This window comes from Tenrec ecaudatus, chromosome 14 (assembly GCF_050624435.1).
Source record: "Tenrec ecaudatus isolate mTenEca1 chromosome 14, mTenEca1.hap1, whole genome shotgun sequence".
Lineage (NCBI taxonomy): Eukaryota > Metazoa > Chordata > Mammalia > Afrosoricida > Tenrecidae > Tenrec > Tenrec ecaudatus.
In genome coordinates this window covers 10,347,762-10,373,777 of record NC_134543.1, presented here as the reverse complement: position 1 = coordinate 10,373,777, position 26,016 = coordinate 10,347,762, and the positions used below count along the sequence as shown (strand labels likewise).

At 52.3% G+C, this 26,016-nt stretch overlaps 1 protein-coding gene across 3 annotated transcripts in view; it reads right to left on the bottom strand.

Moving 5' to 3' along the window:
• Positions 1-10,448: 10,448 nt before the first annotated feature.
• Positions 10,449-26,016, bottom strand: part of PRIMA1 (proline rich membrane anchor 1) — a 70,052-nt gene continuing 54,484 nt past the window's right edge. For 2 of the 3 annotated variants that reach the window (XM_075530577.1, XM_075530578.1), the window contains exon 5: positions 10,449-13,621. In XM_075530577.1, coding sequence (XP_075386692.1) covers positions 13,519-13,621 — 103 coding nt within the window. In that variant the 3' untranslated portion in view covers positions 10,449-13,518. Of the gene's footprint in view, positions 13,622-17,524; positions 17,660-26,016 lie in introns of all 3 variants that reach the window. The other variant, XR_012779664.1, reaches the window with a different exon arrangement.

Here is a 26,016-nt window from a genome sequence, read left to right as displayed (position 1 = left end):
TTAAAAAAAAAAGAAAAGAAAAAGGGGCCCAGACAAAAACGCCCGTGTCCCCACTCTTATTTAACATCATACTGGAGGTCCCAGCTAACAGCATAAGGCAAAGAAGAGACATCAAAGGTCTTCGCCTGGGGAAGGAAGAAGTGAAGCTATCGCTATTCACAGATGATATTATTTTATATATTGAAAATCCCAAAAGCTCCACAAGGGGAGTACTGGAAGCAATAGAGGAATATGGGACAGTGGCAGGATACAAGATCAACAAGCAGAAGTCTATTGGACTGTTATACACATTGGACAAGACCATAGAAGAAGGAAATAAAAAAGGTGATACCCTTCATAATAGCCAAGCACAAATTGAAATATCTAGGGATATATCTGACTAAAAAGAACCCCAAAAGATTTGTATGAGGAAAACTACAGAACACTATTAAAAGAAACCAAGAGTGACCTCAACAAATGGAAGAATATCCCATGCTCGTGGGTTGGAAGGCTCAATATAGTAAAGATGTCAGTTCTTCCCTGGGCACTATACAACTTTAATGCTATCCCGATACAAATACCATCATCTTTCTTCAATGAATTGGAAAAACTGATTACCAACTCATATGGAGAGGGAAGAAGCCCAGAATTAGCAGAAAACTCTTCAAGAAGAACGGCAGAGTGGGAGGGCTTGCTTTACCTGACTTTACCACATATTATACAGCCACAGTGGTCAAAACCACATGGTACTGGTATAATGACAGATACTCAGACCAATGGAAAAGAACTGAAAAGCCAGAAATAAAATCATCAGCATACAGACAAGTGATCTTTGATAAAGACCCAAAAAAGATCCAATGGGAAGCAGATGCCCTCTTTAACAAGTGGTGCTGGAAAAAATGGATATATACCTGCAGGAAAATGAAGCAAGACCCTTACCTCACTGCATGCACAAGAATAAACTCAAGGTGGATCACAGACCTCAAAGCAAAACCCCAAACTATTAGGGTCATCAGTGAGGGAATTGGAACAAACCTGAGACCTTTGGCACAGGGAATACATAGGCTATCAGAGGCTATCAGAAATAGGGAAGGACACAAATACAGATGAGTCAAAAATAGACAAGTGGGATATACTAAAGATTAAACACCTGTGTGCATGGAAAGAATTCATCAAGAGACTAATAAGAGACCCCATGGACTGGGAAAACATCTTTAGCAATGACACATCACACAAAGGCCTTATTAGTAAAATCTACAATACTCTGCTAGCTTCCAAAAAGAATAGAAACTAATTGCCCACTGAGAAGGTGGGCAAAGGACCTGAACAGAAGTTTCACAGGGAAGAAATCCTAAAGGCCAATAAACATACAAGAAAATATTCCTGATCATTAGCCATAATAGAAATGCAAATTACAACGATGAGATTTCACCTAACACCCTCAATTCAAAAAATCAGAAAGCAGCAAGTGTTGGAGGGGCCGTGGTGAGATAGGAACTCTCATCCACTGCTGTTGGACCTGCAGGCATGTACAACCACTATGGAAACCAATTTAGCGTTATCTAAAACAGATGGAAACCAAGCTACTATATGACCCAGCTATATGACCCAGCTATTGCCCTGTTGGGGATATACCAAGAAAATAAAGAAACAAACCAAGGCCAAACATCTGTGTTCCAATGTTCACTGCAGCACAGTTCACAATTGCAGAGTTGGAAACAACCTAAATTTCCATCAACGGACAAATGGATTAACAAAACGGTGGTACATACATACAATGGAGTACTGCACATACCTAAAAAGCTGTGATGAATGAATGAAGCGCATCGCCGCATGGGAAGAACTAGAGGAAATCATGCTAAGCAAAGTAAGCCACGCACAAATGGACAAGTACAACATGAGTCCACTGAGGTAAAGTTAAAAATGCAAAAGGAGCATAGGGAAAAAGCTACTGGATACAAACATTCCTGGGGTGAGGTCCAGGTAGTATGGCAGGGACCAGACCAAATGCAGGGGTACAGATAGAAGCTAACTAAAAAGGAAGGGAAAGGGAAAAAAAAGACATGGGTAGTGAGCGGGGAACAGGGCACTAACCCACCCAAGGGGAGGGGGTTGTTTATATCTCCACAGAAGAGGGAGGGAGGGACCAGACTTCAACCCAGTAAGCCAAGATGTGAATGCAACATACCGCCTTGAAGCAGGGATCCAATAAAGAGGTCTGTGGGCCAGCCCCAATCCCAACCGCGTGAACAGTTCCCCTTCCCCAGAAGAATTCACTTCAGGGGACAGCACTGAAGCTACACTTAGGAAGAGGGGCAAGTCTGATCCAAGCACACAGGAGCAAGCAAAGGAGGAAGGAGAGAGAGTGGAACGCATCCTGGTCCACCAAGCCCTGGCCCACCATACCTGCTCAGAGAAATCAACACACAGAAAGGACCACAGGACCAGCCCCACTACAAGACATGACATAATTCACTGACCCATAATGCTTCAAGGGACAACACTGGAGGCACAGTGTGGGAACTGTGTCCCATCTGACCCCACCACACCAGGGGGGAAACACTAAGAGCAGGCAACAGAGCACCAAGAGGAACAAAGCAATTAAGTCCCCAGGAAATACCAAAAATAGACTTTGGGGTCAGGGTGTGGTACCCCATCAGACTGGACTGGAAAACACTCCTAAAGGTCAATAAACAGACCTTGAACTATTTATAGGCTTTTCCTTTTTACTGTTGTTTTCTTTTCTTTTGTTATTTAACTCTGTCTTGTTTTTGTACTTGTTATTGTCTCTGCATGTCTATCTAGATAAGACACTCAGGGTAAACAATCCTGAGGAGAGAACAACAGGACCAACAGTTCTGGGGAGACACAGGAGAAGGGGAGGCAGGAAAAGGAAGTGTATGTTAACAAACGCAGAGACAAGGAAACAACAAGCGATCTAAAATTGATGGCGAGGGTATAGGATGCCTGGTAGGGCTTGATCAAGGGCAGTGCAACTGAGAGGAATTACTGAAACCCAAATGAAGGCAGAAGAGGATAGTGGGACAAGAGGAATGTAAAAGGAAATAGAGAAGTAGGAGGCAAAGAGCATTTATACAGGGCTATATACAGGCATGTACATATGTAAATACATTTATATATAATCATATGGAAATAGATCTATGTGCATATATTTATAGGCTTAGTATTAAGGTAGCAGACAGACATTGGGCCTCTACTCAAGTCCTCCCTCAATGCAAGAACACTTTGTTCTAATAACCTGGCATTCTGTGATGCTCACTTTCCCAACACAATCACTGAAGACAAATGGGTGCATAAGCTAATATGGTGAAGAAAGCTGATGGTGCCCGGCTATCAAAATATATAGTGTCTGGGGTCTTAAATACTTGAAGATAAACAAACATCCATCTAGCTGAGAAGCAACAAAGCTCATATGGAAGAAGCACACCAGTCTGTGTGATCATGAGGTGTCAATAGGATCAGATATCAAGCATCAAAGACCCAGAACAAAAAAATCATATCATTGTGAATGAGGGAGATTGTGAAGTGGAGACCCAAAGCCCATCTGTAGATAACTGGACATCCCCTTACAGAAGGATCACAAAAAAAGAGATGAGCCGGTCAGTATAGCACTGATGAAACATACAACTTTCCTATAGTTCTTTAATGCGTCCCCCCCCCCACCACTATCATGACCCCAATTCTACCTTGTAAATCTGGCTAGACCAGAACATGTACACTGGTACAGATAACAGTTCAAAACACAGAGAATCCAGGACAGATAAACCCCTCACGACCAATATTGAGAGTAGCCTTATCAGGAAGGTAAGAGGTAAGCAGGGGGTAAAAGGGGGAAACCTATCATAATGATCTACATAAAGCCCCCTCCCAGGGGGACAGACAACAGAAAAGTCTTACACCTGTCAGTGTAAGACATGAAAAAAATATATACATTATCAAGGGTTCATGAGGGATGGAGGGAGGGAGGGGAAAATGAGGAGCTGATACCAAGGGCTCAAGTAGAAAGAAAATGTTTTGAAAACGATGGCAACAAATATACAATGGATGGATGTGTGTATTGTGATAAGAATTGTAAGAGCTCCAATAAAATGATTTTTTTCTAAAATCAGCAATTATATATAAACCCCAGCACTCATCAAAATAATGTCTCCTGCTGGTGGGGTGTGCAGCTGAAGCCAGAGAATTGAAGTGTCCTTGTAACTGGGTAAAGACAATGACAGCTCCGACTGGCGCAGAATAGAAGGTGCCAAAAGTGAACTAGCAGAGTGTCAGCCTTGTAGGCATGCTTTCCCGGTTATAAGTAACTAAAGGGGCAGACTGACCAGAAAAAAAACGTTTTGTTGTTATGAATATCTGCTGCTATTAGGTGCTTGTGTTGGGCTGGGTTCTCTACAGGCAAAACCAGTGATATGTGTATGTGTAGATAGAGGGATTTGTGTCAACACATGGCTCACACAGTTGTAGGAGTAGGTACGCTGTAGATATAAATTGAGGCTTCTTTTGATTTGTGTAATGATGGAAACCAACAAACAGGAGCAGGAAAGCCGAGTGGGAAGCCCACAGACTGGTGGATGCAGAGCTGAATGAATCCGAGTTCGGCTGACTGAATCTAAGATAGGCACCCTGTTGATGGCTCCTAGGATCTCCAGGCAACACAACAGGGGATCAGCAAACCAGAAACGGGATCCACATCCTGCAGAAAGGGAAGGGGCAAGAGAGAGCTCAGTTCTTCTCAGGATCTCTCTTTGATACAGAAGGCCACACCCCCAAGGAAGTGACATCATCAGGCCATGGCCTGACTGATAGGTTGGCCCCACCCCTACTTCCAAGTATGTCTAGTTGATGTAACCAGCCCAGTGCTGTTGAGTTGGCCCCAATTCGTGGTGACCCCAATGCACAACAGAATGAAACATCGTTCTGTCCTCCACCATTCTCACAGTCGTGGCTATAGGTGAGTCCATTGATGGGGTCTTCATGTCAAGTCATCTCAGGCCAGATTGTCTAGAGAAACAAATCTAGTCATGCTCATCTACGTATAAGAAAGAGCTTCTATCAAGAAGGCATCCCAGTCCAGTCCAAAAGTCCCCTGCTAGACTCACGTTGCTGCAGGCTGGTGATGCGGAAAGCTGAAGCAGGAAGCTCACAGACGGGAGGGTGCAGAGTGGCTTGGATCCAAGGTCAGTGGGGACATGGCAGGGCACCAACAGCTCTCAGGGTTGGTGGCCCACATGGGGCCCTAGAGACAGAATCCCAGAAAGCAAGAGAGTGGGAGGACAGAGAGAGGGAAGCTCCAGTTTCTTCCTTATAAGAAGGCTATGCCCCAAGGAGGCCTCTTCAGGCTGAGACCTGATTAGCAGGTTGGGTTCCACCCCTACACTTTCATATGATTTCAAGTTGACATAAAATCATCTAACTACCACAAGGTATTTGGATACAAATTCAATTCCATGTTGAATACAAACCGAACACAAGTCCAGGTGACAGAAAATCATCAGCTACCACAGGGTCTACCTTCTGCTTCTTTTTAAATAGCCCTGTGCATTCCCAAGCACAGCGTCCTCGTTCAAGTGCATGTCTGAAGCATGTGAGTCAGGCTCTTGCCATCCTCACCTCTACAGAGCATTCTACCCCCACTTCTTCCCAGACAGACTGGCTCATTCTTCTGGAAGGCCATGGTCTACTCAATATTCTTTGCCAACCCCACGATTCAAAGATATCAATTCTTTGATTTTCTTTTTTTAAATTAGCTTATTGGGGGCTTTAGAGCATATGTTCTCACAGCTCGCATGTGCTTGTGGGAGGTGGGTCTGTGCTGCACGCAGAGATCACGGGCTCCCCAGGGGGGCGCAGACCACGCGGTGGTGGGTTCCGGAGTGACTGCCCACGTCTCGTGCCCTCCAGTCCAGTCTGTTCGGCTCCTGGTGATCTCGGCTGTAACAGAGGGGTGCTGCTGTCTTCGCTGTAATCGACACACGCAGATTCTCAGGTTGTGGGAGCAGCCACGGACTCGTCCCACCAGGGCCTTTCCTTAGAGAGAGACGGTTGTGAGGTGGCCTCAAGTCCGTTCTGCCCCACAGTGATGCTTTGTACCAGGGAATGAAAGACCGCCAGCCCCACGCCATCGTCCAGTGGCTGTGGGAGCGTCCAGTGTGGCAGCCCCGGTGGCAGTCCATCTTGGTAAGAGTCTTCCTCCTTTTCGCTGCCCCTTCCCTCCACCGAGCGTGCCGTCCTTCTCCAAGGACTGCTCTCCCCTGACAACATGTCCACAGTCTGAGCTGAAGTCTCGCCATCCCTGGCCCCACTTCTTCCAAGACGGATCTGTTTGTTCTTGTGGCCGTCCTGGTGAAAAAGGGTGGCCAAAGAAAGCCCCTCTGGGCGGCGGGGAGAAAGAGTGCTCGCAAAGGCCTGCAATGGAAAGGAGGTGGCCCAGGCGAGACATCAGCAGGAAGGCTAGGTGACTCCGTGGGGAGAGTGACAGCTGAGGATGCTGGGGACAGTAGAGGTGACAGCAGAAAAGACTCTAGGAGCCAGAGTAGGGAGTTCCGTTCATCTCTTATTGGAAGCCCCGGGAGGTTTAACAATTAGGTCTGATCTGGTGGGGCAGCAGTTAACCACTCGGTGCAAGCAGGAAGGTTGGCAGTTCAAACCCCAGTGGGTCCTCGGAAGGAAGACATGAAGATCTGCTCCCATACAATTAGAAACAACAGCAGCAATGAAGCCTTGATGCCATTAAGTTGACGCTGACTCAGTGACCCCACCCCCCACCCCAGGACAGGGTAGCACCACCCCTGTGGGTGTCCGAGACTGGAACTCCTTATGGGTAGAGATGGCCTCGGCTTTCTCCCGAGGAGCAGCTGGCTGTTTGCAACCATGGCAGTAGCGCTACTTGGCTGGGAGCCAGACATGGGGCCTGAGTTATGGGGGTGCGGAGTTCCCCTGATCCAGATGCTGCTTCTACTCCCCACCCTGCTGCCACACCATACACATTCTTTTTTAATGGGCATCAAAATGAAATACAAGATTGAATTCTCAAAGCCAGCCTGAGGAGCCCTGAGGCTATGTCCCATCTGGAAGGTTAGGGCAAACCACCAGATGAGATCCACCACCCCCCCTGCCTCTGGATGTTCACATTGAGATTCTTCATGAGGAAAGGGTGAGGCCCTGCTCCTTGGGGACACACTGGGGATCACCGCAATGGACCCTGTGCAGCTGACGTTGCCACACCCTCTCTTTCAGGGCCCCTCTGTGTGAGGTCTGTGTTAGTCTGAGTAGACTAGAGAAACAAATTCATAAACATGAATATGTATGTAAGGGAGAGGTTCATATGCAAGAGAATTGAACATTGAGAAAACATCCAACCCAGTCCAAGGCCATAAGTCTGATATAAGCCCATATGTCTGATACCAATCTATAAAATCCTTTTCAGACTCATGAAAAACATGTAATGAAGCCAAATGCAGGACGATCACAAGCCAGTGAGCAGAAAGTCTTTGGATTCAGTGTCATGGAAAACATCTCAGCGCTGGTAGGGGTCTCTCTGAGGCTTCTCTGGCTTCTGATCTGGTTGGGTCCATGTGACTTGTCTTCTGCAATGTCTCCCAGGGAGTGGCAGAGAGAGTGTCTCTCCTGCCTCCAAGGAGGAAGTCCCAGATTTCCCAGAATTCTCAGGAGAAGGCCATGCCCACACAGAAGTCTCATTGGCTATCTCCAGATTGACAGCCTAGACTCCACCCCTACACCCTTCATCCTTAAATTGACACCAGATTAGGTGAGTACCACAAGGTCCAAGGCCCCCTGCACTGGGCTCACTCTGATAGTCTTCAGGATGTGAACACCCCTGCAGAACTCCCTCACCCCAAGTCCATCTCCAGAAGCCCCCTTTGAGGAGCAGGTCCTTTGGATCCCTTATACGAGTGTCATTTTCCCTGGATACCAGGGTCTGGAAGGAAAGATTTACTTTTTAAAAATGAAGGGGTGTCAGGTCGGGATGTAACCATGAGAGCTGACAGTTGCTTCTACTTCTGATGATGGAGACAGCAGGTCACAGCGGAGCCAACTTTGTTCTGGGAGAATTACTGGCGGCCCTCTCTGATATATCACGTGGACCCCAGTTGCCTTAGAAGAGGGTAGAGTAGGTTTTGTTTGCTTTGGAAAAGATGACGGAGCCACCTTTGCTCAGGAAGCTCCTGGGAGGCCATCACTTTGAGGAAACGTCTTTGTGACTTCAGATGACCCTCGTCTGAGGTGGGCTGTCAGGACAGGACCCCTTTCCTCCAGGGAAGCTTGCTAGGAGGAAAGAGGACTCTGGCCTGGGCACGATCCTTTGACCAAAGACTGGTGTGGAAGGAATGGCTCTGCAGGACCATGCTCTGCTCTGTGGCCGAGGCAGTGGTGGGCATGCCGCCTCGGGCACTGTCTGTACGGGCTGCAGCGGGCCACGGCTGCCTGGGTGTTGGGATCTAGAAGTGCAGATGGACCTAGCAGGAGGATCAGCAACAGCCACTGGCTCCTGCCAGTCCCCACCTTCTCCCTCACCAGCCCTGGGCCACCAACTGCTTCCTGCCCCCTTGGAGCATTTGTCCAATTTGGGTGACCGGTTCTTCCTGGCTTGCCCCGGTTGCTCCTTGCTTTCACACTGGCCATGCAGAGTCCCCTGAGGCCCAGCAGACTGGAGTGGCTCATGCTGCAGCTTGTTCCAGCACAGGGACAGTTGTGAGCCTGGCACAGGATGGGGCAGTGTTCTGCGCGGGGTTGCTGTGGGTCAGACCCTGGTCGACGGCCCCTGAGGACCACGGCCACCTGGATTGAATTGCATCCATCAGTGTTGCATACATACCCTAACCTCCACGCCAGTGCAGCATCACTGCTGGTGGTTTTGTTATGTTAGTGAGGCAAGATTAATGGAGGGGGGAGTCTTGAGTCAATCTCTTAAGAGAGACAAAAGGATCAGGGGAGGCTACAGAGGGAAAGGAGGATGCCAAGCCTCACAGAGATCTCCACGGAGCCAGGAAACATAAACCGAGGAGACAAGTTGACACTGGGAGAACGCCTGCGCCCTGAATTCAAACATCTCATCTCCTAAAGTGCTGAGGAAAGAGATTTCTGTCACAAGCAGCATTGGCCCAAAGCTGATTTCTATAAGAGAGAAGTCCATTCCTCCACCTTCCCACTTTTTTTTAAACCAATTCTGCATCAATCACACTGCACACTCTACTTCTTTGCTGTTGGGGTTGGATAATTCATTGCAAGACCCACTCAGAACTTACAGACCATACTCACAACCATGGGACTTACCAGGGAAGTTATAGGTTGCAAGTCAGGTTCAAGAATGTTTAGGATACAGTTCTTTGTTCAGGAGCACTTCTTCTCAGCCAGGCCCACAGTAGATCTTTCTCTGGCCTTCGGCTAGGTCTCCTGATCGCTTCATGGTTACACAGTGGGCTGCGATGCACATAATCAGCAGTTCTAAAACCACCAGCTCCTTGAGAGCAAGACAGGGCCTTCTACTCCCATACAGCGTTACAGTCTCAGGAACCCACAGAGGCAGTTCTAGTCTGTCCTGTAGTTTCACTATGAATGTGCATCGACTTGATGGCAGTGAGTTTGGTTTGGTCGTTTTATCTGCCTTGCTTGTAAATGTGTGATAAAACTCTCAGCTCTGCCAATAAGTGCCCAGGGGCTCCCTACTCCACCAACAAACCTCAGCCCAAAGACATGTAGCTTTCTTATTCTATGGGATGGGAAGCTGAGACGGCTGTTACTGCTATTTTTCTGCTGCTGCTTCTCACGTCTGTTGTTACAGAGGCCCCGGGGCCCAGGAGCTCTCAGGATAGGAACCTGGGTCCAAAGGACATACTCCACGCCCATCTCTTTTTGGTGGTAGTCAGATGCCCTGGTGCTGCAACTGGCTCTCTTTTAAGCCCAGTGATGACAAAACTGATCAGTCCCCAGGTTAGGGTTCTTAGACTTTATTTGCAGGACCCCACCTTCACAAGTGTGTCACAAATCCTATTTTTAACTGTCCAACCCCCTACATTGGCCACAAGCACTCATTTACATAGTCCCACCCAGTTATTTATAGCTGGCTAGAACCATATTAAATAATTCACAGCTTTTAAAAACCACCTGTGTGGTATTTGGGCTACAGTAGCACTGGATAACTAAGACAGTAACTAATAACTAATCCCATAACTAATGGATTCAAGGACCCATCGGGATGGGAGAAGGCCACAGGATGGGTACCTTTGAAGTGCCCATGTATACCAACCTTTGAGGGTGTTAGGGGCACACAATACAGAAACAACACAGGGTAGTCCCCAAGCTCCATCTTTGGTGTGCAGCAAGACTTCTAGGAAGGATCCCCAGTCCCACACCTACTCCAATACCACCCCCCTGCCCTCCACGCCCAGCGTCAGCACCCTCCACGAACAACAATGTGCAGCCATCTCTATAAGGATATTTTTATTGAAAATAAAAAAAAGCCACGGTGTTCTCCTCGTAAGTAGCCCATGGCACACCCGACACGCGGCGGGCTCCCTTCCCAGGCGGCAGTGTACCACTGGGTTTGCACAGGGGGCTCCCCAGAGGGCCAGCGGCCACATTAGTCCGTGGAGTCAGGAGTCCGAGGGAGACCCATTGTCACCTGTCCACTGGGCTCAGGGCTCTGAAGCCGAGCCTGGGGTATCTACATTCATGCATTAGATAGCGCACACCAGTCGGGTGGCTTCAATCGTACTTTATACAGATACAGAGAGTATAGTAATTATATATATAATATCTCTTTCAATATATATAACTATATATAATGTATTGTCTATATTTTTATACCTATTTGTTTTTCCTCCCCAACTGGCTTCAGAAGCTTCTAAAGACCACTTAAAGATTTTGTGGGCTGAGCCGACGCAGACTTGGGACCGCCCCAGAGGGGAGAGTGGGGCTGTCGACAAGGGTTTCCAAGACCATCAGTCTCAGCTGAAGCAGCCGGCCTCATCCTTCTCCTGCAGAGGGGCTGGGGGGATTGGCCTGGCAACCTTTCAGGAAGAAGCTGAATGTTTTCACCACCACCACCAGCCCCAGCCCAGGGCTCCTTTGGAGGCCCCTCAAAGAGGCAAAAGGGAACCAACCATCACCAGTGGGGAGTCAATGCCAAATCTTTATGGAGCCTCATTTTTCTCCCACGTAGCAGTTGGTGGGCTAGAACCTCAGACCTGGTGGTGAGCACTTGAGCGAGTTAGCCTACTAGGCCACCAGAATTCTAGATGCCATTTAAATTCTGAAAGCTGCCCTTAACTATGAATGGTTCTATACTTGACCAAATGTCGAGGTGTGTGTGTGGGGTCAGCCTTCCTCCCTGGGTGGGGGGGCAGGGGTGGGGGAGGGTGCTGCTGATGGGCTGTCAGCCTGTGCACCTCGGAATGGCTGGTTCAGGGGTTGGGGAATTGTTCCCAAGTGAATGCCTTTTTCAAAGCTGGCTTCCTCCTGTGAGTTTCAGGAGCCCCTGAGAAGGGATTCCAGACACTCAAGCACAAGAGCTTTCTCACTCTGCACCCCTGCATGCAAACACTAACTCTAGAGTCCTGGTGCAGGGAAGAGGATGAGTCCCCACAGACGGGGTGCTATGTGAGGATCGGGTGGGGAGGGGTCCTGGGCTAGAGGATTCAGTCAGCTGCTGTCCCATCGGCTCCTGGAAACCTCTTGTGGATCCGAGGGGTCCTGTGTGCTTCACAGGCTTGTCAGTGGCTGCTCTTCCAGGAACGGGGTGCCAGACCTTTCATCTGAGGGGCCTTGAACCTCCAGTCTGTTAGGTTAGCAGCGGAGCACAGGAAACATTCGCCCCATGCAGGCTTTACCGGTTTCAGCCGGGGTCTGGACGATGTGTGAAGGGCTGAGCTGTGCCCTATGCCCTTGTCCCTCCAGGATGCCCACCTCTCGCCTGAAGCAATCTAAGGGTGCCCGGACAGGAAGCTGTCCTCTGACCTCCAGCTCCTGACTGGTTCAAGCTCCCAGGTACTTTCCCATTGGTTATGCCTGGGGGCCTCTGAGCACAGGCAGGAGGGTCAGCAGGCAGGAGGGGGGCAGTAAGCAACTGGCCCAGCCACACCCCCATCCCTTAGCGCCAGCCACTGGGGGCTGTGCAGACTTGCTGTGACACACTCTCCAGGTGTGTATGCAAGATGTGTGTGTGTGTGTGTTGGTGGGGGTGGGGGGTGTCAGGTAGTGATGGAGGTGGTGGGAGGCACAAGACCATGCCCAGGGCATGCTGGACAAGCAGAACTTGGATCTAAACCAAGCCCGATTCCTCGGGCAGCTGGAGGGGAAGAAGGGTTTTAAGGCGGTTGTGCCCGCGGATCCCCAGCCGGCACCTCGGGCTCGGGTAGGATGTGGAGAGGCTGACAGCACCGCCCCCCGCCCCCCCACACACCTCCCCAGACAGAGATACCCAGACCTCTGCACAGGCCATAACGCCCTGATTCTCATGGGGTCTGAGGGGCAGATAAACGCACCCAGCTAAGTCCCTGCATGGCCAGAGGGCTCCAGGGTTCCTTCTGAGCCCATGTGGGGCCAGGGGAGAGACCCATGAGGCTCCTGGAACTGAGCTTCTTAGAGCAGGCAAGCCTGGGGACCAGAGTGACCGAGCCTGGGGCTCATCTGCCTCCTCCACATTCCTGCTGTGCATGTGTCACCCACTGGGGCATGTCCAACACTTTCTGGACTTCAGACAGGTGACATTTATAGGGGACGCTGGGAAACCTCCCTCCTCTGGGGTAAGATGGGGCAGGCTCTCAGGAAGGCCCAAGTACCACCTGGAGGCACAGTTGGGGCCTCCAGTGGGAGAGGGCAGGGCTTGGCTCACGTGGACTCATGGTCCTCTGTGTGGTCTGAGACTATGGCTAAGAACAGGGGTAGTGGCCTCTGCCCTTACCAGTTGCCCAGGGCTCAGAGAGTCGTTGTCGCCCTAAAAAGGCAGACCCCATCCCTGGATAGGAGTGGGCTTTCCTGGTCAGGAGAGGGTCGGTCAGATGGCCCACAGCTGTCAGGGCCGCTCACAGGCCTGGCCTGGGTGGTCGGGAGTGGAAAGAAAGGCAGGCACCGAGGAGTGGCAGACAGCAAGGGGCAGATGACGACAGATGTGTGCAGGAACCTCTGAGGGCTGTCTCAGGGCTGTACCAGTGGCCATGCCAGGCTGAGCCTGGGATACCTCCCTTCCAGTGAAAGGAACAAGTAGACAGAGTCCCCCCTGTCCCCTGGCAGAGCAAATGCTTCAGACAGCAGCTGGGGGACGCTGGGTCGCACACAGGACAGGGGATAGATAGGCTGTGGAGGATCCCTGGCGGTGACTCGGCCGCGGGCTGCATGGGGACAGGGCCGGGAGGTGGAGGGTTTCCTCTTTGGGAGAGGCGAAGCCTGCAAGGCCATGAAGTCCTGGGCAAGCCCAGGGTCAGCTCGTGTCCTCCTGCTTTCCCATGTCCACCGTGCCACCAAGGTGTCCCTCTGGCCAGCGGGTGCAGGGCTTCAGACTCACACCACCGCGTTGTTCACGTCCACCTCTTTGGTGCTCTGCGCGGCGGTCATGGGGTACTCCGTGGCCCCAGAGCTATTTTCATCTTTTCTCAGTGGTTTCCTGGAAGAGGGGGGGAGGAGGAGAGACCTCATTCATTGTCAGTGAGTGTGGGGCCCCCGCAGGAAACCCACCAGCCTCCCTGCTCAGGGTTAGTATCCCCGGGCTGCTGGCCCCCATGGGGTCGGTCAGGAGCCAGGTGTCAGCTACACCAGCCAGGTGACCACACACTCTGTTATGCAAGTCAGGGGGTGGCTGGGAGGGGAAGGGGAGCCGTTAGTCACGAGGCTGGGATGGTGGGCTCATGTGGGGATGTGTCAGAATGGGTGCCAGCCTAGTGGTAAGGTTGGGGTGATCATCCAAGCAGCCAACAGATGAGAACGTGACAATTTGGGGAGTGCGGCCAGTCAGCGGAAGAGAGACACTAATGACCAGTGTTCACAGTAGGGCCTCGGGGTGGTCAAGGCAAAGGGACCATGGGATGAACGGGGTATGGTGGTAGGGGGCGGGGTGGTGTTCACAGTGGGGCGATGGCAATAATGGTGGGTGCAGGGACAGTGGTGATGGTGACGGTGGTGATGCTAGCGTGGTGATGGTGGTTGGGTTATTGTTCTGGTAAAGACAGTGGTGGTAGATGTCGTAGGGGTGGTAATATTGGTGGTGGCCATGGTGATAATTACCCACTGTCTACGAGTCAATTCAGGCTCACAGTGACCCTATAGGACAGGGCAGACACGGCCCCTTTGGGTTTCCGAGGGTGTAAATCTTGGCGGGAGCAGAAAGCCAAGGAACTGGGGGGGTTGAAACTGCTCACCTTACCCCTGGAAGCCCCATGTGTACCCCACTCTGCCACCAGGGCTGCGATGGCAATAGTCACTAGGTGCTGACGGTGACTGTGATGGTGTAGGACAACAGGGAGGGGGTCACTGATGGCGAATGGGCACTTCCTCCAGAGCCAGATGGCCAGCAGCCACTGAATCCCCAGAGCCACCCCTCTCTGTGCAGAAAGGCGGCTTTGAGAAAAACCCGGCACACACGCTCAGTCCGCAGTGTTACTGCTTCTTAGCTGGGCTTAAACCCTACCTGCCACCTCTGCTCTTCCAAGAGGACGCTGACGTGGGCCCAAGACGTGGGCAGATGTGGGGCCCAAGACGTGGGCAGCTCCATGCCTGGCCCGATCCCATGCTGCAGGACTGCTGCCTCCTGCCTGATGACTCACATCCCCAGGGAGCGAACACTCAGGCCCCCTGCTGTGCCCCCAAAGAGCACAGGCTGATCTGAGTGAGCCCTGGTGGTCTTTGCCCCACCTTGACCAGTTAGGGTCATTGTCCACAGCCCGGGGACTGACTGCTCCTCCCCAGCGTGAGAGGACTGGTTGTTGGTGACAAGTTTGATGCCTCTGGGGAGAGGCTTTTCTGAATTAGTGTAGGGGATTAGGCAGGGGGGCTGCTGGTGCTGTGAGGTTGTTATCAGTAGGTTTATAAGGTGGGATGAATAGACCGCACCTGCTCAGGGGCAATGTGCTGAGAACAGAACCAGAAATGGCTCCTGCTGCGGTAAGAGCTCCCCGAGGACGGGAGGGCAGACCCAACTGTCTGGGGGGCCGTGCCCCTTCGCTGTGCCATCTAGGATGACCACCCACGAGCCTACAGTCACTTCCAGGGAGGGTCATGCTTTGGGCAAGGACCAGCACGTCCACGTTCCTTCTCACCACGGCGCCCGGAAGCAGGGAGGTCTGGGAGAAACTGAGGCTTAAAGGGAGTTGTGGCTTGCCCAAAGACCACTGGCCGGTTCATGGTGGTCTGCGGAAACATCTCCCAGCCCACAAGTCTATCCATGAAATTTGCTTTCCCCGAAGGGGCTCCCCACACACAGGCTCTGGGGTCAGATCAGTCAGAGGGAGCCTTTCAGGCCAGCCAGCCCCGGTCTGAGTCTCCAAAGAGGCCAGCTCATTCCAGCAAGGTTTGTGGGGCTCAGACCTGCAGCCTGTGTGCAGCGGGTCCCTCACGGAATGCCTGGGCTCACAGGCACACCTACTAACTCCCCCTTGGCCCCTGGGCTTGTTTTCGCTAGCTGTCCCAGCTCTCCTGGCCGGCACCCTTTTCTCCCCTCCTACCCGCCACCCCCACTTGGTCCGTCCTTCTCTGGACACCTGGGGCAGCTCTCATGCTGCTGAATAGGCTTAGCTTGGGGCTCAGGGGGTTTGTGCGGCCTGGAAAACTAGGGTGCTGGGGGCAGATAGTTATTTATTATAGTGGGGGCTATGCTGTTCCTTATAGGGAGGCCAAGGGCCTAACTTGGGGTCCCTAATGTATCATCGATGTACGAGGTTGACTGGATTCCAGAAGATTCTGTTACTACTCACTGCCTTCGAGTCGATGCTGACTCACAGCGATGCTACAGGACAGGGCGGAGCTGCCCCTGTGGGTTCCAAGACTAACTCTTTATGGGAGTAAAATGCCTCATCCTTCTCCCAAGAAGTGCTTGGGGGTGTCGAACTGTTGACCTCAGAGATCGTAGCCTGAAGCGTGACCACTACACCAGGGCTCCTTCAGAAGACACAAACAGGTAAATCGACACCAAGATTCTCCTGAATGTTCAGTATATCTAGGCCTACAAAGAATCCACCGACCCCCATCCAGGTCCCTGAGGATACAGGATTAAGAGCTTCTGAGGATGGATAATCCATGAAGCAATGAAGGAGTCTGGAGTTCCCAGGGAGTGGGGCAGCCTGGGGGGCAGCGGGCTAGCGTGAGGGGCAAGATGGTGGGGGTGGTGGGTGCAGTTAGCTCTGCAGCCAGGAGCCGGGACAAGCCTGATGCTCCAGGGACTTGAGGACCAGCAGGCTGGCAAGGAGTCTCACCCAGCAAAGAAGACATTGCTGGCTGGCCCAGTCACCCAGCCTGGCACCATCCAGAGCCTGAGCTGGGTGGAGGGGAGGAAGTGACTTTGGGGGTGGGGAGGCTTCCTGCAATGTGGCCTTGGTCTGCTCCTCTCCTGACTACTGAGGTGGCCCCAAACCACTCACTGCCCATGCGTACTGCCTCAATTCCCTCCCAGAGCATTTCTGCCTGTACCTAGAGCTGGAGGCTCGGCTTCTGCACTCCCCCAACCCCCACCCCTGCCCTCTCCCAAAAACAGCACTGGGAGGGGACCCAGCAGAGAGCTGGCTTGGGGTGGGGGTGGGGGCTGTTGCTCTCACAGCTCAGCAAAGCCCACGTGTAGCAGTTACATAATCTGTCAACTTGAGCAAAGGGGTGGAGTCTAGCCTGTCAATCAGATCACGCTTGATGACCTCATTTGGAGGCACTACAGAGAGAAATAGCTCGCTGGAGGCCAGATACACACAGCTCTCTCTTTGCCTTCCCTTTCTTGCTGTGGAGACACTCAGAGAACTGGAGGAGACACGTGGAGACCTGCACCAGCATTGAGATTCTTCTACCGCCACTGGATCCACAAGACCTCTAACCCGCTGGCCTGTGATCTTCCTGCATTCGGCATCATTGCGTGTGCTGTGTGAGTCTAAAGAGGGATTTATGGACTAGTATCGGACATAGGGGCTAATATCGGACTTATGGCCTTGATCTGGACTGGGTTGGGATGTTTTCTCAATATACAATTGCTCTTTGATAAGAAGCTTTTTCTTATCCACAGGTGAGTGTCTATGAATGTGTTTCTCTAGTCAACCTGGACTAACGCACCATGCCACTACTTCCTAGTTGAGAGACGTTGGCCAAATCACATACCTCTTTCTGCCTCAGTTTTCCTGCACACCCGAGGGGGCCACTCCGCAGGGTCTGGGTGTGGATTCATCGTGTTAAAGAGTCTCAAGCAGGTTGTAGCAGGCGCACACCGAGGGTTCATGAGGTTAGCTATCAGCATTGCTAGTGGGGAGGGAGGAGCGGGAGTGCCCAGGGGGGCTGGCCACAGCCTGCATGTTCCCACCTCCACGGGCTTCCTACTTACTGTGCACCCCAGGGGGGCACTGCAGAAACATTAGGGAGAGGGGCTAGGACCCGCCGAGTCCCCCTCAACCAAAGAGGGCCATTTCACCTTGGCCCAGGCAGAGGGCCCCACCTGGCTCCCTAAATGGCCTGGTTCCTAAAACCAAGAGAAAGGTGAGTGAGCTTCTTGGCCACATTCAGAGACCGACTTGATAGATGTGCGCAAGGCTTCTGCCTAGAGGAGGGGGCTCCCCACCCGGAGACCACCGGTATCCCAGAGGCAAAACCCAACCCAGGCAGCCGGGAAGATGGCAGGGGGTCCAGTGGGAACAGAGACCTAGCCCTGGGGTTGGAAAACCCAGCCTTGAATCTGTAACAAAGCACACGACCACCCGCCCTCCATCCCTGAATCCAGGCAGCCTCCAGGAGAAAGTGCTTTGGGAGCAGCCAAGGCCAGGCACCAAGGTCAAGCACTTGACCAAAAGGCCATCCTTCTTGGATGAGACCACTGCTTACGTCAGTGCCCGGACAACCAGAGACAGTGGGTTTGAATGCATACAGGGGAGGTACTACAGGGGCCAATGAGAAGCGACGGCTGGGACTGGCAGTTCGGTCCCAGGCTGGCTGAAGAGGACTTAGGTCACGGGAGAATACGACACATCTTTACACCAAAACACTCCAAGGTGCGTCTAAGGTGGAGTTGTTGCGTTGGTAAGACGGTGGTGAGCCGGGGATGGATGGAGCACGTCCACCCACGTCCTGCCCCCTGGTCTTCTCGCTGACCGATGGCCCATCTGCCCTTTCCCTCTTCCCCTCTGATGGCCCTGGGCTCGGTGAAGCAGTTGGAGACCGAGCAGGGGCCGGTGGGGAGAGCTGCTCGGAATGAGACACAGTGGAATGTCCCCTGCCTCCCCCGGGTGGGGTGGGCGCAGATGGGCAGGGTTTCTCCCTGAGTGTGTGTCATGTGCAGGTGGGAGGGAGGCTGTGCCGCTTGGCGGGGCCGAGGGCCGCTGAGTCAGCGGGTATGTCCCCATGCCCCTGTGTGGTGGAGGAGAAGGCTGAGATGATGGGTGTGGAGGGAGATGGCAGAGGGCGGAGGAGGAGAGAGACGAGAGAGAGAGAGAGAGAGAGAGAGAGAGAGAGAGAGAGAGAGAGAGAGAGAGAGAGAGAGAGAGAGAGAGAGAGAGAGAGAGAGAGGTAGGTTTGGGCCAGGCATTTAAGATCAGACACATGCTGTTTACCCTGACCCAGATGGAGGCTATTAAAAAACCCATGTGAGTTGACGGCATTTCTAAATAGCAGTTGTCCATTTGCAAGGTAGAATCTGGCAAGCCCACATAAACAAGCCCCATTCACACTGAGGAGTCCGCCTCTGGATCGCTACTACGTGCCCGGCGCCCTGCCAGGCGTGTGGGCCGGGCGCTGAGTAAGATGGAAATGACTGTTACTACACACGTGCACACACATGTGCCCGCAGGAGAACGCCAACAAGACGCCCCGCTGCAGCAGACAGTACCGTGTGTCCCCTTGGAAGGGCTATGGCTCCAGCGTTTGGGGGGAGAAGCAGTCCCCCTGTCCTGGTGGCATCTCAGGGCAGGGGTGGTTGAGGTGGGTCCCAAGGGACAAGTCGGAGACTCCACTGAAGAGGGGGATGGGATGGGGGCCTGGATTGAGGGCTCTAGGAGGAAGAAGCATCATTGTAGGAGGCGGTCCATCAGGCTGGACCTCCGGCTGGCTGGAGTCATTTTCATCCCCCTTCACATCTCCGTTTCTTTTTCTCTAAGACAAGAGGGACAGGGAATGGGGAGACCAGGAGGCTCCTTCTTGCTCAGAAACCACAGGAAACCCATTGGTCATCTGCCCATCGCAGTCCGGCTGCCTTGGGGACATCAGGTCTCTCCTTCTTGACACCTATTGGGAGTCATCTTAAAGCCCCAAGAAGGCAGCAAACCCTAAAAGGGAAACCCATTTTGCGACGTCTCTATTGAATTGAGGGTGCAGGGAAGGGGCTGGGTAAATTCGACTGCGCGGCTGAAATGAAAGCAACACAGAACCAGAGGAGAGGGAGCGGATGGAGCTGGTCCCCCAGGTGGAGTCCGCCACCCAGAGGCTGCTGGAGGAGAGAACCCCAACCCAATTGTGAGAGTCCCAGAGCCGTCTGGGGGTTCGGAGACGAAGCCTGGGGGAAGCAGATCGCCCTGATGCATTTGATGACGTCAAGGAAAGGCAGCCAATCATAGTACACTGCGTGACTGCGGGGAGCATGTATTCCATTGACATACCAAATAAACATAGGATCCGCCGTGGGACATACCTGCAAGTGGAGGAGGAGGTTGGGGGGCGGGCAGTGGTTAAGCACTTGACTTCTAGTCAAGAGGTTGACAGTTTGAAACCACCCAGAGGCACCTCCAAGACAGATCTGGCAATTTACATCGGAAAAGTCACAGTCCTGGTAGGCGATGGAGCAGTCCAGCTCTGCACACAGGTGGGAACTGACTCCCTGACAAACAAGGAGGGAAGTGGGGGGGACAGGGGAGTGTGTTCTCTGGGTATGTGGGCTGGGGGAGGACTCTGGATCGTGTATCTTCCATTATAGGGTGTCAAGAGATCACAGACTTCCTTGCTCCCAATATCCTGGTTTGCTTGTGTGTTTTCTTTCTTCCGCTTCATCGCATGCTCATCCAGGAGCCCCAGTGGTGCAGTGGTTACACACTGAGCTGCTAACTAGGAGGCCGGCAGTTTGAAACCACCGGCTGCTCTTTGGGAGAAAGATGAGACTTTCCCACTTCTGTCAAAGAGCAGCTGATACCAAGGGCTAAAGTAGAAAGAAACTGTTTTGAAAATGTTGACGGCAACATCCCTTTATATACTCGAGTATAAGCCGACCCGAATATCAGCCGAGGCACCTAATTTTACCACAAAACTGCATAAACAGTGTGCTGAAAAACTCGGCTTATACACGAGTTGCACAGCATGTACAAGTGTGCTTAATACAATCGAATGATGGATTATCATAAGATTTGTAAGAGCGGCCCCAATAAGATGATTTAAAACATAATAACAGAATAAAGGGACAAGAAGCAATGAGCTCCTTGTACCCCCCTCCCCCCAAAAAAGTTACAGTCTCAAAGATCAAGCGTTTCAAACCTTGTCAGTTGACACCCCCTTCTGATGCATGTTGGACCTGATTTGGTTTTCAACATTTTCTGCATTTCTTTTTGCTTATTCATGTTGGGGTTTATCTCAGAGGTGTTATCTCATTGGGAGGTGTTACTCTCTTGAATTTGTCTTCTATGGTTTTCTGGTTTTCGGTATAGGAAGCTCAGGATTGATGAACTTATAGGGACAGCAAGTAAAATAAGGGATTCTGGTGATGGGGGGTAGGGTGGGGGTGGGGGTAAACGGAAGCTGATGTCCCGGAGTCCAGGAAGGGAAAGAATGTTTGGAAACTGATTGTGGCAGCAATTGTCCAATACTGCTCGACATGACTGAGCTATGGAATGACGTGATATATGTTTTAACGTCCAATAAAATTTAAAAAAATTGGAAGAACAAAAAGAGCGAGAGAGTTACAGTCTCAGAAACCGACAGGGGCAGTTCTACTCTGTCCTATAAGGCTGCCATGAGCTGGCATCCATCCGATGGCCATGAGTTTGGTTTGGATCAATCTCTGAAGTCACTCTGCTTCTGAGCTTGTTTTGTGTGTGTGTGTGTGTGTGTGTGTGTGTGTGTGTGTGTGTGTGTGCGTGTTTAATCAGAGTCCCTGGGAGGTGCCGGAGGGGAAGACCTCAGCCACCCACAAAGGTTGGCACTTGCACCCACCCAGAAGCACTAGGGCGACAGGCCTGGCGATCTGCTTTGGACAAATCACCTTCATAAAAACTCTAGGGAGGGAGGAACTGTTCTCAGCCCCACGAAGCAGAGATAACTGGACATAGTCTCTTCTCCTCCTCCTCCTCCTCCTCCTCCTCCTCCTCCTCCTCCTCCTCCTCCTCCTCCTCCTCCTCTCTCTCTCTCTCTCTCTCTCTCTCTCTCTCTCTCTCTCTCTCTCTCTCTCTCTCTCTCTCTCTCTCTCTCTCAGCTTCAGTGCCTTAGCCAGTCTTTCCTGACTATCAGACTCAATAGGAAAGTCCATAGGTGCTCAGAATGTGCTTGTGAACCAACACCGACATCGCCAGCAACTGGAGGGTCTAGGGTGGCTTTGAGCCTGTGGACACTTGGGAGGCCTGCGTGGGGACCCACCCAGATGCACCCGCTTCCTGCCGGCAAGGAAGGGTTGGCCAAGATGCTCTGCAGCCTCCCCTTGGCCTTGTCAATTAGAAGGAGGAAACAGCCCGTCTGTGGCCTGATGACAGATGGACGGCAAAGGTGGGGGCCTGCACCCTGGGAAAGGAACCCTGGTGGTGTAGTGATTACACGAGGGACCACTCACTGCAAGGCCAGCGGTTTGAAACCACCTGCCGCTCCACAGGAGCAAGCTGAGGCTTTCTACTCCCCTAAAGAGTGGCAGTCTCAGACATTTCGTGGGTCAGTTCCTCCCTGTCTTACAGCGTCACTGTGAGTTGGCAGTGACTTGGTGGCCGTGCGTTGTGTACCCTGAGATGCCTATGAAGCCGAGGGATTCTGCCTGGGACTGGGGCTGGAACTGGTCCAGGTGGGGCCTGCAGGGGGGTGGCCATTGGAGAAGCTGCATGGGGCACTCCAGGACCAAGGTCTCACCTTGGGGGACACCTCAGGCTTGTGGGGCTCCCTCCTCCAGGCAGAAGAGCAGCCCCCCTCTGGAGCAGTGGGCATACTCCCATCTATCTTGCCAGCTCTTGTCTGGACCTACACTCAGGCCTTCAAAGACGGCTGATCAAAGTGCACACCAAGCCCAGCCAGGCCGGGGGCAGTCATTCCAGGAGACTGACGGAGTGGGGGTCCTCCTTGGTCCCAGTAAACAGGCTCAGGGTGCTGAGCAGAGCCACGAAGGACTCTCAATCCACAGATGAGGAAATCTGGGGCCCCGGGAGCAAGCCGGTGGGGCTGGGAACAGACCCCGGGGGTCTTGACACCCCGTTGTGGGCCCTGGGGCAGCTCTAACCTGTCCTGGGGCAGGCAGGGGGCCTGGGCGAGGGGCACAAAGGCTTGATCCCGGGTTATTGCTAAAGACATTTGCTTCTAATGTGCTCAGGATGGTGAGCCCACAGATATGCAAGTAGCAGGAGCTCCGGGGCTGGGAGACCTATGGGATTTAGGGTACTGTGGAGCAGGGTTTGCGATACTCAGGCTTTGGGAATAGTTCACTGTCCTTGGGGGGTGGTCACTGCACAGGCTGGTTCCAGGGCAAGGACACTGTCCTCAGCCCCTTGCCTGACCACCCACCTTCATATCCCCAAGGAGCCTGCTTTGGTGAGGCTTCTGGGTGAGGCACCCCCCCCTCTGGGCACCCACAGCCCTGGCACCTCCATTACGTACCACCCAGCAGAGCTGGGCCTTGGGGAGTGCTTTCTGAGGCACAGGGTGGAGCTGTGATTCACTGACTATGGACCAACACCCTCCTGCCTGTGGGGACCCTGGGTCAGGCATGTGACAGGTGACAGGAGAGCCAGGTGCTGGAGCCCTGGTCCCTCTAGAGTCTTCTCCCTCACCCTCATGACCGACACCCCTTCAGTGCCGCGGTGCCACCTGCAGAATCGCCTCCTTGAGACTCCAGCTAGAACCATCTAGAATGGCGGTGTTGGGGGCACTCACAAGGGTTTCCTGGGACCCTCCCTCCTCATGGGATGCCAGGTTGTGAGAATTTGAAAGAGAAAGTGTTGATGTGGGGATTGACCCCCAAACTCCCCTCCTTGGGGTTTTATGGTGTCATGGAATGTCTTGTTTCCTGACAAAAAAGGCTGGTTTCAGATGGATTTGTTTTGATTAAAAAAAAAAAAAGCAAAATCTTGGCTGTGAGCAAGAAACCCTGGTTTCCTCTGGGGAGAAACACAGGTGGGTTGGCCCTCGCCAGCTACGCTGGGGTGGGGTGAATCTTGCTGGCTGGAGGCAGGTCCTGGTACCCTCCTGTCCCTCTGGGCTCCTCTTGCCCCCTGTCACCTCTCCGCTCTGCAGGACCTTCAGGCCACAAGCCAACAGTGCACTTGTGGTAGGGTCATACTTATTGCTGATTAAGACTTGTAGCTTCATCTTTTGCTCTTTCTTCCCGTGAAGTATTGAAGTGAAATGATGTGGAACCACTGTTGGAAAGTGCGTCAAGAGATCCCCTTACAGAAGGGTCGCGGGGAGGAGATGAGCCAGTCAGGGGACAGTGTATCAATGATGAAACATATAACTTTCCTCTAGTTCCTAAATGCCTCCCTCCCTCCCCTCACCCCACTATCATGATCCCAATTCTACCTTACAAATCTGGCTAGACCAGAGGATGTACACTGGTACAGATAGGAACTGGAAACACAGGGAATCCAGGATGGATGATCCCTTCAGGACCAGTAGTGAGAGTGGTGATACTGGGAGGGTGGAGGGAGGGTGGGGTAGAAAGGGGGAACTGACTATAAGGATCTACAAATAACCTCCTCCCTGGGGGACAGACAACAGAAAAGTGGGTGAAGGGAGACATTGGACAGTGTAATATATGACAACATAATAATAATTTATAAATTATCAAGGGTTCATGAGGGAGGAGCGCGGGGGGCGGGGTGTGAATGAGGAACTGATACCAAGGACCCAAGTAGAAAGCAAATGTTTTGAGAATGATGATGGCAACAAATGTACAAATGTGCTTGACACAATGTGAGATGTTTAAAGTTTATTGTGCCAACTTGGTTGATAAACACATGTGGGGTTAATTGAAGGGCGGAGAGATAAATGTCTCAGTGAACCTCGCCGTTCAAGTTCTCGGGTCTCTTTCTTTCTGATGGTTGGAACAGGGTGCAGCTGACTTAGTCAGTTCCCTGCTTCAGCTGGCAAGGCTCACTTCCTGCAAGAGATCTCTGAGGAGAAGCCACATGTACCTGCCCGATGCAGCCCTGGGTGCTGGGGCAGCCGTGTGAAGACCCTGCCAGCACTGAGATGCTTACACGTTCACTGATTCAGCTTTCCTCCTGCAGTCGGCGTCATAGTGTGTGTTTTGTGAGATGGAGGAGGACTTTGTGGATTGGTGTGGGATATATGAGTTAATGTTGGACTTGTGGGCTTGGGCAGCCCTGGGTTGGGATGTTTTCTTGATGTGCACTTACCCTTCATATAAAACTCGCTCGTATACATATGAGTTCCTGTGGGTTTGTTTCTCTAATGTACCCAGACTAACACACAATGGATGGATGTATAGATTGTGATAAGAGTTGTATGAGCCCCCAATAAAATGATAAAAAAGTATGTCACGAAACGCTGTCACGCTCTGTGGCTTCTTACTGTGGAGTCTCCAACTCTGGGTCACAGGGGACGTTTGTGCAATCACACCCCTTTTTAAAAACACTATTATATTAGCAAAACTGCTTTTACCCTCAAAGAGGCGCCCCGGTGGCGTAGTGGTCACTCGACGGGCTACTAACCTCAAGGTCAGCAGTTTGAAACCATGAGAGGCTTGCAGGAGGAAAAATAAGGCTTTCTACTCCCATGGAGAGTAACAGTCTCTGAAACCCGCAGAGGCAGTCCTACCCTGCCCTTTAGGGTCACTGTGAGTCGGAATGGATTCGTCATGGCACTGAGTCTGGTTTATTACCTTTCAGGCTGCCTGGTGAAGCCTTGACCAGAGCAAGGTCTGAGCCCACTCCGATGTGTCTCGGAAGAAAGACTGTGGTCTACTTCCAACAAAGGAGCTATTAAAACCTCTAGGAGACCCTGTTCTTCCCTGGCACATGTGGGGTCTCCGTGGATCAGAGTCAACTCTGTGGTAGCTGGTTTGAGTGGCGCCTTGGGTTAGGTGTTGGGCCACTAACAGCAAGGCCGGAGGTTCAAACCCAGCAGTTGCTGCTCAGGAGAAAGAGGAGGCAGTCTGCTTCCATCAAGATGAGCAGCCTCGGAAACCGTAAGGAGGGTTGATGCGTGTCTGAATTAACTCCCTGGCTGCGGGGTTTGGGTTTGGCACTGTGTGATTTTTTTTTTTTTGCTTGTCAGGGTCTGTGTTCCTTCAAGGTCTCTGAAGCTGAGGGTGTTGATAACGGCTGGGGGTTGGGGGACCTCATCACAGCCATCAGCCTGCAGGGGGAGCCGCTGCAGCCTTGGCTGATTCCACACCCCCAGAGTCCGTGGACACAGTCCCTGGACACAGCCCTGACCTTGGCAGGTCTCAGCCAGGCTGCCCTGCAGACCCCAACTCCAGCTCTCCCAGACGCCCCTGGGATGGGGCCCAGCATACTGTTTTCTCAGGCATCAAGGAAGGGGGGGCTTGCCCTCAGGTCACACTCCTTGTCACCCTTCAAAGCCCAGCTGAGGTGTCACATCGGTGGAAAGCCCACCCCTCTCAAACATCTTGACTGTCCCTGTGTCCCCAGGGAACCCCCACGCTCTGCTGCCCGGCCCTTCCTGGCACGT